This window comes from Mercenaria mercenaria, chromosome 1, assembly GCF_021730395.1.
Source record: "Mercenaria mercenaria strain notata chromosome 1, MADL_Memer_1, whole genome shotgun sequence".
Lineage (NCBI taxonomy): Eukaryota > Metazoa > Mollusca > Bivalvia > Venerida > Veneridae > Mercenaria > Mercenaria mercenaria.
In genome coordinates this window covers 96,711,260-96,725,553 of record NC_069361.1, presented here as the reverse complement: position 1 = coordinate 96,725,553, position 14,294 = coordinate 96,711,260, and the positions used below count along the sequence as shown (strand labels likewise).

At 36.1% G+C, this 14,294-nt stretch overlaps 1 protein-coding gene across 1 annotated transcript in view; it reads left to right on the top strand.

Moving 5' to 3' along the window:
• LOC123529545 (uncharacterized) overlaps positions 1-14,294 on the top strand; it is a 50,606-nt gene that overhangs the window by 5,392 nt on the left and 30,920 nt on the right. The window contains exons 2-4 of the mRNA XM_053525080.1: positions 4,589-4,760; positions 10,673-10,850; positions 13,756-13,876. Coding sequence (XP_053381055.1) covers positions 4,616-4,760; positions 10,673-10,850; positions 13,756-13,876 — 444 coding nt within the window. The 5' untranslated portion in view covers positions 4,589-4,615. The remainder of the gene's footprint in view (positions 1-4,588; positions 4,761-10,672; positions 10,851-13,755; positions 13,877-14,294) is intronic.

The following is a 14,294-nucleotide window of genomic DNA, read 5'->3' as shown; positions in this document are numbered from 1 at the left end:
ATTGCAAATAGTTTGGCAAAGTTTCATTGTTCAGAATACCGGTAATCAGAACTATTCTATGCTATTAAGATAAAAGTTACTCGGAAATCAAGTTCTTGCTTCCAAAAAAAAAAAAAAAAAATGTACAAATCCTTCCTGCATGAAGTGTACTTCCGACTTTTACCTAAAAAAATTCAAAGTATAAACACCAAAAGAAAATGAACAAGTCCCTCCCGCGTATATGAAGTTAACTTCAGACTTTAACTATAAAAAAAAACTAAGTATAAATGCCAAAAGAAATTGTACAAGTCTTTCCCGCGTATATGAAGTGTACTGCACAAATTTCAAAGTATCTGCGGTGTACATGCAGTGTACTATTTTCTTGTACAAGTCCCTCCTGCGTACATGCAGTGTACTCCTTAAATTTTCAGAGTCTGTGCTGCGTACTTGAAGTGTACTAGTGACCTCCTGCGTACATGCTGTGTACTCGTCGAAATAGTACGCGGCATGTACGCGGCATGCGGTGTATGTAAAATGTACTCTTCTGGCGTACTACTGTGTTCGCGGCATATACACAGCAAATACACAGCATGTACGCCACAGAGGCTTGCTTCTGTAAGGGCTATTATTATTGTCATTATTAACTTTGTTATAATAATTATTATTGTTATTATGTACAATGTCATTGAATATATCATTGTAATGTATAGCATTTAATCAAATTATCCATGTTCAGTTATATTTAGAGATATGAAAGTTCAATATTATATATCATACTTGCAATAATATTCAAATATTCTTGGAATATCTATTTACAATTCAGTTCCAAACTAAATATTAAACATCGCATAGTTTTGAATTGTCATAATAGAAAAAAATGAAATGAGAGTGAATAGTCACCCCATAAGGTGACTATTCACTCCCATTTTGGGAGTGAATAGTCAGGGGAGGAAAAGACAGGGGAGGAAAAGACTTGGGAGTGAATGGTCCGGAATTCGAATAAAATTTGTATCTTGTTAGTCCAGAGGTCTAGGCACAGGAGTCTGAAATTCAATCAGTAAGACCATAGAAGTCTATCTTTACAAAAAATACACCCTACATATGTGTTTATTTTATATATATAGGGTGTATTTTTTGTAAAGATAGACTTCTATGGTCTTATTGATAGAATTTTATACTCCTGTGGTCTAGGGTTGGAACTGGAAATTTCAGAGGTGCTTTTTGGGAGTCTCCCACCTATTTTAGAGGCCAGTACTGGTTCTTCCCAGGAAAGAGCACTTCTCATATATCAGTGGTATACACAGGACAGGTTAAGAACCAGACTGTCTATTTGCAAAGAGCTAGGCTTAGCTTAGTTCTAGCTACCATAACTTAACTGACGGAGTTTTTATTTTGGAAGTGGCTATTCTTACGGACCCGTAGGAATAGCCTCGCAGGTGTCTTATCGGCAGTCTGCTGTTACTGAAACCGGTGTCGGGGTAGATATCTCGTCACATCTGTCACATCATATTTTCTAAGATTTAAGTCTCTTATTTAAAATCATGGATTAAATTCAACCCATATAAAAATTCTACATGAATATTAATGTTTAATTTATTAAAGCAAGTAAGTCTGACCAGTATATTGTGACATTTTTGGATTTTTTAAAGTCTTTGTTTTCCTAACAGTAAAATGCAGATATGGGTAAGGCTTAGAGGGATGACAACTATCAAATATCAGATCATAAAATAAGTCATCCCGATAAGCCAAATGAGTAAGGCTATACCAGTATCTGCATGCTTTTTGCTGTTGGGAAAACAAAGACGTTAAAAAATCCAAAAGAGTCATAATATACTGGTTTAATAAATTAAACATTAATATTTACCATTTGCTGCTATTTTCGCATTACATCAGATTCTGGTCTCGCGGTATTTGATTTTTGCAAGAACAACAATTCGCAGCACTCTCTACAGTAAACACATTTGACCTACTTTGGAAGCTGATTATGTTTCACACCCTATTTTTGTAAACGTAGGTCAGTTATTTTTAAATGCCCTCGTCGATCATTTGACACAGTTAAGTTGCTAATGAATTGTATGTTGTCCAACTATTTGATGGAGTATACCCTTCCACTGTGTTAATTTTAAATTGCAGTAATTGTTAATGTCTTACTCACGAAATTTATTTTTAAAATTTAGGGGTCCTATACATTTTAAACTATGACAGGAAGTGCTGTATCAAGTCGGATGCCATACCGCAAAATTAGAATTACATTTTGTAACTCCCTTGGCGAAAGTGAAGGTCACATGCACCGGAAACATGATTGGTTTAACAGTAAACAAGGACTAGAATAGTGATTTTCTGCTTGAAATAATAGTGGAAAAGAAAAGGTTTACGAAGTTAATAGGAAATAATAGCAACGTAATATTGCTTTTTCTTTCCTTTATTCATTTATTCCCTTAGTACCACAAAAATAGCTACAAACAGGGTTCAGTATATTGTAGAAACTTCATATGGGTTGAATTTAATCCATAAACTTAAATTTTCGAAAATATTATGTGACAGGTGCGAGAAGATATCTACCCTGACACCGGTTTCAATAATAGCAGACTGCCGATATGACACTAAATTACAGAAATAAAACACAAAACATACATTCATAAAATGTCAGCGAGGCAAGTTTATGCTTTAATATTATCAGAGATGTAATCATTACAAATACTTTGTACATGTACCGTGAAAACATTTGAGGGGAGCGGTGGTCTAGTGGATAAGGTGTCGGCCGCTCAATCCAGGGGTCGTGGGTTCGAGCCCCACTGGGGTCACGACCATGACTTCTCATATGACACCAGTACTGGTTTTTCCAGGAAGCGGACTCGAGAGTGGTTCCAATAAGCTTGAAGCTTTCATCACAATCGAGCTAAAACAAATTAGTATAAACTAAAACATTCCCAACAGATTTTAATTGGGGATTTCCTAATGGAAATATGCAGAATAAGTTTGGACGTGACGGAGACAGCAACAGTCAAAGGTTATCATGCTGTCCCGTAACGTCCTATTACTTGGACTAGGTTTAGCTGGACAGGCCTGTACCTAAAGGATATCCCTCTTTGTTCTTGAGTTGTTCTGTTGCTAGATCTGGCCCTCTGTTCAGATCGCTCTGTATCGATACTAGTATACTAGTATAGTTTATACCTAGTAAAGCGACTTTGAACATGTTTATCATTTATTTTTTATTCTGGTATAATGATAATTATTGTAAATGTTCCTTTAAATTAACGTTTAATTTGTTGAACTTCCGGAGAGTATCAAATTCAGTATCATAGGCGTAGCCAGAGCTTCAAGAAGGATACGCACAACGAGGCACAAAGTGCTGAGGGTGGGGAAGGGGTTCCCTCCCACTAGTGGTGGTCAGTGGGGTCTTTCAGGGAAATTTTAGAGACTTGGATAAAAAATGAGGCATTCTGACGTGTTTTGTGGCATATAATTCAAGGGGACTTAGGACACTTAAAAGGTCAATATTTTAAAGATTTTAACCACTAAGAGGTATCCCTGTGAAATTTTGGAGACTTAGATAAAAAATGGTGCATTCTGACGCATTTTGTAGTATATAATTCAAGGGACTTCGGACATTAGTGCCTACTAAAAGATGCTATAATTTAGTAATTTATGTTTTGGCAAACATACATGGAAATTTTTACATTATGCATGTGCATAATGGGTGCAATATGCCCTTTAGTATATCCAGCATCTGGTAGCCCTGCCAAAATGCCTAACTCTGAAACAGCCAGCTCTCAAAAATAATACCATTTTTGAAAAAGTAATTTTTTAAATGAAAAACAGGTACGCAAATGTGTTTGCAAATGTAACATTTTTACAAGTGAATACTGTTTCCTAAAATGTATTACCCCAAGTGATGCATTTGCTTTTAATGTGAATAATACTATTTTCTTTTCACTCATTTTCAGCTGTTACAGGGTTGCCATAACATGTTTAAAAATTTATAAACAGGAAAATGCTTGCAAGTAAAAATTTTCCAAAGGCTCGGATCAATGAGAAGGCTCGGAATTATGAGAAAGAGGCATATACCTTTTCTTGCACCAATGATAAGAAAATAGACAGCAAAAGAAATTTAGCTGGGTCAAATTCAGTTGAGAAAATAACTTTAGCATGAAAATAAGCTAAAAATGATGGATGATGGATGAATGGATGGATTGCAGCACTGATACTGCTATATGTCTTAGGGTATCATCTCTGAGGATTTTGACTGGTCAGGCCATATATACATCAGAAGCAAATAATTTTCTCCCCTTCATTAGGGGTAATGTCAAGAAAAACAAGAAGGAAATTAAAATAAAGGCTTATAGCACCTAATCCCTCTTCAGTTCAATGGAATATATTCAATTTTTCAATTGTTTAACACCCCTAGCAAAGGTCTAAGATTAGTAAAATTTAAGTGGTAGTCTTGAGCACATTTTGTTTGTTACAATTGTGATAAAAAGGTCAGCATCACAATCACATCATGTCTGTTACAGCTGTGATAAACATGTCAGCAGTGCATTATGTCAGTAAAAATTTTGATTAATGCTCTTAAAATTAATGATTGAAGTTTTCCTGATATTTATGATAGGACATAAGTGGTACACTACCAGCCAGGATGTCTGACCTCCAGGGTCGACCAGAAGATGTGATAGAACTGTGGACACGCAGTGGACCATGCAAGATTGAGTTACTCTCTGGAGATTTAACGCGACTCTCTAGAGATGACATGGTGGATATCATCATTGTCTCTGCATTTCCTGGTTTGTTAATTTTGTTATCACATTTTTAGCTTGACTATTCAAAGAATAGTCTAGTTATTCTACTCACTCTGGCGTCAGCGTCACACTTTGGTAAAAGTTTTGCATGCAAATAAATATGGCTATCATTTAAAGGCATATAACTTTGAAACTTATTTTTTCTTTTTCTAGGTCAATTACCAACCTCATAAGGTAAAGTACCATAACTCTGACATGTATTTTGGCCAAATTATGCCCTCTTTTGGATTTAGAGAATCCTGGTTAAAGTTTTACATGCAAGTTACTATCTCCAAAACTAATGCAGATATTGAATTGAAAATTCACATGTGTTTTTGGGGTTATAAAACTAGGAGATAGTATCAAGAGCCATAACACTGACATGCATTTTGGCCAAATTATGCCCCCTTTTGGACTTAAAAAATCCTGGTTAAAGTTTTGCATACATGTACATATAGCTATTACTTTAAGGCATATAGCTTTGAAACTTATTTTTTTCTTTTTCTAGGTCAATTAACAACCTCACTGGGTCAAGTCCCATAACTCTTGACTTGTATTTTGGCTAAATTATGCCCCCTTTTGAACTCAAAAAAATCCTGGTTAAAGTTTTACATGCAAGTTACTATCTCCAAAACTAATGCAGATATTGAATTGAAACTTCACGTGTGTCTTCGGGGTTATAAAACTAGGAGATAGTATCAAGAGCCATAACTCTGGCATGCATTTCGACTGAATTGTGCCCCCTATTGAATTTAGAAAATTCTGGTCAAAGTTTTGCGTGCAAGTACATATTGCTATCATTTAAAGACATACAGCTTTGAAACTTATTTTTTTCTTTTTCTGTGTTAACTTACAACCTCACTGGGTCAAGTCCCATAACTCTGACTTGTATTTTGGGCAAATTATGTCCCCTTTTGGACTTAGAAAATCCTTGTTAAGTTTTGCATGCAAGTTACTGTCTCCAAAACTAATGCAGGTATTGAATTGAAACTTCACATGTGTCCTTTGGGTTATAAAACTAGGTAATAGCATCAAGTCCCATAACTCTGACATGCATATTGGCCAAATTATTCCCCGTTTTGGACTAAGAAAATCCTGGTTAAAGTTTTGTATGTAAGTTACTATCTGATACTGGATTGAAACTCTATACTCTATTTTAACATTTAGGGTAATATTCCAGCTTTTAGGACAACAATTCGAATAGTCAAGCAAGCATTTGCTGTCTTGCAGATAGATTAATGAAACCCATGTATGTGTTTGTGTTAGAGATGTATTTTAGACCAGCAGAATAAAATATACATTTTCCAAGGTCTGTCTGTTTATTGGCACTATCTTCTTTTAACTCTTACCCTGATAAATTTCTATAATGAACTTGTCCATCTTTCAATTTGGACAGTACCATTAACTGTTAAAAGGGATGCTTACCAAAAAGATACCGACTGAATAGCAAACAGTGTAGATTATGATCAGACTGCATGGATGTGCAGGCTGATCATGATCTACACTGGTCGCAAAGGCAGAATTAATCCCGTCCTGCATGATAAGAGTCAAAAAGATCATTGTTATTTCAAGGAATTCTAGTTCATTGAACTCACTCCTCTTATTTTAGTAGACTGATGTCCACAAGTACCAAGTGGCGCTCAGTATTAAGGGAATAATGCTAGGACTGGTCAGCCCGGTGTCAGTATAATGTGACTGGGTGGGGTATCAATATTGCCACGTGTCTACGGCGTGATATTCTAGTGAGGCAGCGCTATAAAGATGGGCATTGTGCTCACTGTTACAAGTAGACACCATCATTTATATGACTGAAAAATTGTTGAAAAAGACATTAAACCCGAACACACACACACACACACACACACACACACACACAAGTACCAAGTGTTTTTTGGTTACTTTATTTTACTGTTAAAGACATATGCAAGTAATTATGTTAGAATAATAGTGACAGTAATTGTTTCGGGCCCTACCTTTTAGCAGAAGCCATATTAAGTCCTCCCCATGTCTTACTGTCTTTGTCCAGGTACCTTGTCCAGGCCCTGTGGTTTTTTAGCTCACCTGAGCACGAAGTGCTCAAAGGTGAGCTTTTGTGATTGCCCTGTGTCCGTCGTCCGGCGGCAGCGGCAGCAGCGGCATCAACAGTTTGACTGTTAGCACTCTAGAGGCAATCTTAATGAAACTTGTTCAGAGTGTTACTCTCAATTAAATCTTGGACAAGTTCGATCTTGGGTCGTCTGGGGTCAAAAACTAGGTCACAAGGTCAAATCAAAGGAAAAGCTTGTTAACACTCTAGAGGTCACAATTTTGGCCCAATCTTAATGAAACTTGCCTTGGTCAGAATGTTACTCTCAATGAAATCTTGGACAAGTTTGATATTGGGTCATCTGGGTTCAAAAACTAAGTCTCCAGGTCAAATCAAAGGAAAAGTTTGTTAAAACGCTAGAGGTCACAATTTTGGCCCAATCTTAATGAAACTTGGTCAGAATGTTATCCTCAATAAAATCTTGGATGAGTTCAATATTGGGTTATCTGGGGTCAAAAACTAGGTCACCAGGTCAAATCAAAGGAAGGCTTGTTAACACTCTAGACGTTATAATTTTGGCCTAATCTTAATGAAACTTGGTCAGAATGTTACCCTCAATAAAATCTTGGACGAGTTTGATATTGGGTCATCTGGGGTCAAAAACTAGAGCACCAGGTCAAATCAAAGGAAATGCTTCTTAACACTGTAGAGGCCACATTTATGACTATATCTTCATGAAACTTGGTCAGAATGTTAATCTTGATGTCTCAAGGCCCAGTTTGAATCTGGTTTATGTAGAATCAAAAACTAGGTCACCGGGTCAAATCAAAGGAAAAGCTAGTTAACACTGTAGAGACCACATTTATGACCATATCTTAATGAAACTTGGTCAGAATGTTAATCTTGATGGTCTGTAGGTCACAATCAAATCTGGATCAGGTGGGTTCAAAAACTAGGTCACTAGGTCAAATCAAAGGAAAAGCTTGTTAACACTCTGAGACCACATTATGATATGTCTTCATGAATCTTAGTCAGAATGTTAATCTTGATGATCTTTAGGTCAAGTTTGAATCTGGGTCATGTAGGGTCAAAAACTAGGTCACCGGGACAAATCAAAGGAAAAGCTAGTTAACACTTTAGGGCCACATTCATGTCCAGATCTTAATGAAACTTGGTCAGAATGTTAATCTTGTTGATCTTTAGGTCAATAGGTCAGGTGAGTGATACAGGGCCTTCATGGCCCTCTTGTTTAAACTTGCTCCAAGTACTGATAACAACATTTTGAAGTTCAATGCTGTCATTCTTAGTATAATTTTCAAAGTCAAGAAGTGTCAAAAGAGTCTTGTGTCAAAAGAGTCGAGTCTTGTTTCAAAAGAGTCTTAAAATATTGCACTTACTTGTCAATGCCATATTATGATAAATTTGTTACCCTTAAAGTCTAAATTTATTTGAAATTGGTACAAGTATTTAAGCACAGAATTTATCTGAGTGATAAATGCATGAGGGGTTATAAGGGTCATAGATACTGTGCTTTCTTGTCTGGACAGTAACTTTGTTATCCTCATTCTGTATTGTGGTACAAGGGCTGTTCAAAAATAGCGTAGGCATAGTCGCTTTTTCATCTGTCATGATTTGAATTTGATTGTTAATGTACCTACTGATAGTTCACCTTTTTACCTGTAAATATGCCAAAGTGCAGCAACAGGTCAAGGCGACATGCATCAAAAATATGGCTTGATAAGGACATGGCAGACATAAGTAAAACATTGGTGATTCGATGTTAACGTCAATCTATGACACCTTAGATAAAGACCAACTACTTACAGTGCACATCCAGTGTAAGATGCTTGGCATAAGTGTTCATACTGTTTTCAGTATTCTAACCAAAAAACTTATAATATAGCTTAAAATTGAATATGTCTCATATTATTTGAGTATTATTTAAAGAATGGACTGCAGTCAGTGCAAGTCGGCGCACGCTCCGTTTTCCTCCTACAAAAAGAAGTGGCTTCCATTTAAACTCATGTAACTTACTCGATATATATCTCATAGGATTAGAATTTATATCATCTTTAATGGCAACGTGTGACACGTAATTATGTTGCATTTCAAGTCTTTGACATCACTTGCTTTAAAATGGTGATGTAGTTTTGAAAGTAATGGTCCCACGCACTTTCTGAAATTGCGACGTCCGATAAGTTCGCGGCGCAGAAAGTATTAATAAAATGTTGTGTAGGTCGCACTATGACTCCTTCACAAACAAAACAGGACATGGGAAATTCTGGAAGTCGAGCAGATGTTAGCAGGACACTTGTCTTTACGTTGCACAAACGTTTGAAGGAAGGTTGGGTGAGTGATTCAAAGAGAGGGCGACAAAATACGTTTAATACTTTCTGCGCCGCAAACTTATCTGATGTTGTCATTTCTGAATATACCTGTGACCGTTACCTTCAAAATTACATCACCATTTTAATGTAAGTGATGTCAAAGACTTGAAGTGCAAAATAATTATGCACCATATGTTGCCATTAACGACGATATAAACTTTAATCGTGTGAGATGTATATCAGGAAAGTTACATGAATTTAAAAGGAAGCCGCTTCTTTTTGTAGAGGGAAAACTAAGTGTGCGCCAACTAGCACTGATTGCCGTCCATTAGTTAAAAAATACTCAAATAATATGACAGATACTTAATTTCAAACTCTTTAGTCCTGTCGAGTATACATTGAAATAACACCACTTGAAATAATTATTTGATGCGTTGCTTACTTTCGAAATAACAAAAAAAGTTCGCGATTTTCTGGATCAACCCTCGTATGGAGAGCTATCCTACTTGACCCGGCGTCGGCGTCCTTCCGCGTCCACACTTGGTTAAAGTTTTGGTGCACTTTCTCTTTATCTTTGTTATTACTTGATGGATTTCCTTCAAACTTAAAATAGTTCTTCCTCATCACCACCCACATCATATGGCACAAGGGTCATAACTCTGGTACCAATAGTTCATGAATTATTCCCTCTTTTTACTTAGAATTTCAGGTTAATGTTTTGATACACTTTCACTCTATCTCAGTTATTACTAAATGGATTTGATTCAAACTTAAGATAGTTGTTCCACCTTATCACCCATATCGTATGACACAAGGTGCATAACTCTGGCACCAATATTTCATGAATTATGCCCCCTTTTACTTAGAATTCAAGGTCTATTTTGATGCATTTTCACTATATCTCAGTTATAATGAAATGCATTTGATTCAAGCTTGAAGTAGTTGTTTCACATCATCACCCACATCATATGACAGAAGATGCATAACTCTTGCACCAATATTTTATGAATTATGCCCCCTTTTTGCTTAGAATTACACTTACAGTGTTTTGATACAATTTATCTTTACCTCTCTTGTTACTTAATATTTTTTACACAGACTCAAGCTATTTTGCATTTATCTTCATCCACCAATATAGTCATTAAACAATCCAGTGACAGCTCCAGTTTCCTCAGATGTGCCCAGTTTCACTATCAAGCATCGAAATAGTCGAGCGCGCTGTCTACTGTGACAGTTCTTGTTTAACAGCCAGCTGACAGCATATCAATGCTTAAAGAATTCATCTATATTGAACAAAACAGCTAATCCGCCATTTGTTATATTGCCCATATCTTAAAAAATTATGAAAGCACCGTTTTGAAATTTAGCTTATTATATAATTTTATTTTATATGCACTTAGACTTAATTATTTCGCACTCACTTCTTGATTTTTAGTACTTCTTTCTTGTACACTTTTTTTAAAATAAAATTTTCTCATTTGAAAATACAAACAAAGTACAAATTTATCATAATTGTTCTCTTTAAATGTGCTGAGTTGTATCAAGTTTTCAAGATTATGTTACAGGTGACTATGCAGCGATGTCTGGTACTGTTATTGGTGCACTAAAACGCAATCTGGGCATAAACGTAATGCAACTGTCCCAGAACAAGGAACTGGATCTGAGAGCTCTGTTCTCATGTTGGCTGTCAAAACCCATTGAGGCAGGTACAGCTCCATACAAGAAACTTCTGTGCTTTGAAAGGTATTTATATATCTCACTTTCATTGACCCTCCCATACTGGCCCTTCCCTTTACACCTACCCACATTGATCCTCCCTTCTTACACTGACCTACCCACATTGACCCTCCCCTCTTACACTGACCTACCCACATTGACCCTCCCCTCTTACATTGACCTACCCACATTGACCCTCCCCTCTTACATTGACCTACCCACATTGACCCTCCCCTCTTACACTGACCTACCCGCATTGACCTCACTGATTTTGCAGTCCTCATTGACCCTCCCACAGATGTGCTATTGATGAAGTTTTTTCCTCAAAGATTATATAATAGTACAGTTATAGCAGTATTTTTGAGTTTCAGACTTTGAATAAAGTAGCCTGAACTTATGCTATTCAGTTTGTTTGATTCAGGTCTTCATTACATCTATCCATCTATCAGAGGTAGTCGTCTGGTTTACTGGACTTTTTGTGCCCCCCCCCCCCCCTCCCCATGAGTGGTGGGGGGCATATAGATTTGGTCTTGTCTGTGCATCCGTCCGAAGTTCGTGACACGCCTAGCTCGAAAAGTATTTGACATAAATTGTTGAAACCTTGCATACTGCTGTAACTGTACTATTATATAATCTTTGAGGAAAAATTTGATATAGATTCATGGAACCTTGCATGAGTCTTAATCATGATATAAACTTGTGCACCTCCTATTTTTCATTGGCTCCGCCCCCTATTTTCAGAGTTATGGCCCCTGAAATAGTCAAAAATGCACATTTTCACCTTGTGACATGCCTAGCTCAAAAAGTATTTGATATAGATTCATGAAACCTTGCAACAGTCTTAATCATGTTATGAATTTGTGCACCTCCTATTTTTCATTGGCTCCGCCCCCTATTTACAGAGTTATGGCCCCTGAAATAGCCAAAATTGCACATTTTCACTTTCTGACACGCCTAGCTCAAAAAGTATTTGATGTAGATTCATGAAACCTTGCATGAGTCTTAATCATGATATGAACTTGCGCACCTCCTACTTTTAATTTAGGTCCGCCCCCTATTTTCAGAGTTATGGCCCCTGAAATAGCCAATATTGCACATTTTCACTTTGTGACACGCCTAGCCCAAAAAGTATTTGATGTAGATTCATGAAATCTTGCATGAGTCTTAATCATGATATAAACTTGCGCACCTCTTACTTTTCATTGGGTCCGCCCCCTATTTTCAGAGTTATGGCCCCTAAAATAGTCAAAAATGCACATTTTCACCTTGTGACACATCTAGCTCAAAAAGTCAGAGAGCTTTTAAATGTTGCAATGAACTGTTAATTAAAAACTAAGTTTTACCTGGAATGATACATCCTTAATAAAAGTAGTTTTGTATTTTGTCATTGGTCTTGGTGGGAATACTTGTAATTCATATATACGAAGGGTGTTCAATAAATGCCAGGAAAAGTTCTCTCATTTCTTTATTTATATAAGTCTCATTTTGCTAAAATTTGAAAATATGACGGATATGAACATACTGAATGCAAATACCTAAATTACAGATTTCAGAACATGCACAATATTTATTTGTCTTCTCCTAGGCAACGCCATCACCTCAAAAGCGGCCCAACGTCATTATGATGCTGTCATGTCACACTCAGTTAATCAGTACTACTTGTGATTACCATTGATTCAATGTTTATCACCATTAAATGCATTTTTACACCTTCCTAAGAATAAATAAATACTGTTCATATGGTGTTCCTGTCGTATTGAAGAAATTGGACACTGAACTGATGCCCTATCAAGGAGCTCTTTAATTTATTAAATGTGACTGAACGTTATTTTTCATGTCTGTAACACAAGTCATCAGCAGTATTCTCATGACCACTTTAAAACGTCACGTCCCACTAATAAAATTTTGTTTTCTCCAGGGCATTGTCCATTAAAAGTTTTTCAGCATAGCATTTGTCCCTTTCCTTGATTTTCGATTCAAAACACAAAATGTTATCTCACATCTCCGTTCAACACTGATTTTCAAGTGACAACCAACTCAATATGCCTGCCAAATATTTTAATGATGTCACATTTATAGTTTGACGTTATTGGCGTAATGCATACTTTATATATCAATATTCACCAAATTTAAGAAAAGGTAGCTTGAAAAATAGGTAAGTGGCAAGAAATGTTTTAGCGCATGTAAAATAGAAAAAGAGACAAATTTGGACCGGATGACGTCACATGACGTTGCCATGGGGACTCGCATTTACTTATTATTTATCCAAAGAGAATCTAATTTTGACATATCAACTCAGTATTCCTAAGTCTATATTTTGTAGCATTTTCATTTATTTTTGATGATAAATGAAGAATTGAGAGCACTTTTCCGGGTATTTATTGAACGCCCCTCGTACTAACATATGATAACCTTTTTCATTTTCCAGAAAATGAATTTATTTGGGTTTAGAAACTTTAGCACCATTTTCATCATTGTTTCAGAAATTATTGTACATTTACTATCAAACTGTATAGTATCATTATGTTTTATTTATTTGATACAGAAAACTAATAGCAGATTCAAAACTGGTCACTGTCTTTGCATTTAGTTTTATTCATACATATTATCATTTCAGGGTACGATTCTGTTTGTGTAGATGAATATTGAAATAAGATATTTTGTTCCCAATTTTTAAGACACTTAGTAGTATTAAATACAGTGTCAGGGCCTCATTTATTAAATTGTTAGGTATTCAAATGTTTGTGATGAAAATTAACTGTAGACATTGCTGATTTGCATGCTTTGTTTTAAGAAAGTAGATTGTTCTTTGTCTTTAAAATTAATACACACAGGACTGTTGTGTTATCTTGTTCATTTCTTTCAAAATTTAGAATAAATTATATGCATATTTATATAAAAGGTGCCACAAATGTTTGGGGTTTTTTTTCAGGAGGATGGGTGCACCATTGCCTGTTCCAGCACAGATAAGTGAAATGTTCCGAGTGTTTGTGCCGGTGTTCAATAACCAAGACCATACTGTAATAACACCGCTCCTTGCTACTGGACATCAGGTAAAACAACAGTTCATACATGGTCAGCATATCTGCTAAGTGATATACCAGTGATACTGTAAGTGCATAAACTTCCATAGAAAAGACTCACAACATCTCGGTCTAACATGTTGTTTAGAATAAAATTAATGCAGAGCATGAAATTCTATGGTCTTTTGAGTTTTGAAATTACACAAATAAGAAAGGAAAGAATCTCGTTAGGTTTTACTTTTTGGGGCTAAATTAAGTCAAAATGCTGGTTATAGACATAATGAGCCATGCCATGAGAAAACCAACATAGTGCATTTGCAAACCAGCATGAATCCAGACCAGCCTGCGCATCTGCGCAGTCTGGTCAGGATCCATGCTGTTCGCTAACAGTTTCTCTAATTGCAATAGGCTTTGAAAGTGAACAGCATGGATCCTGACCAGACTGTAT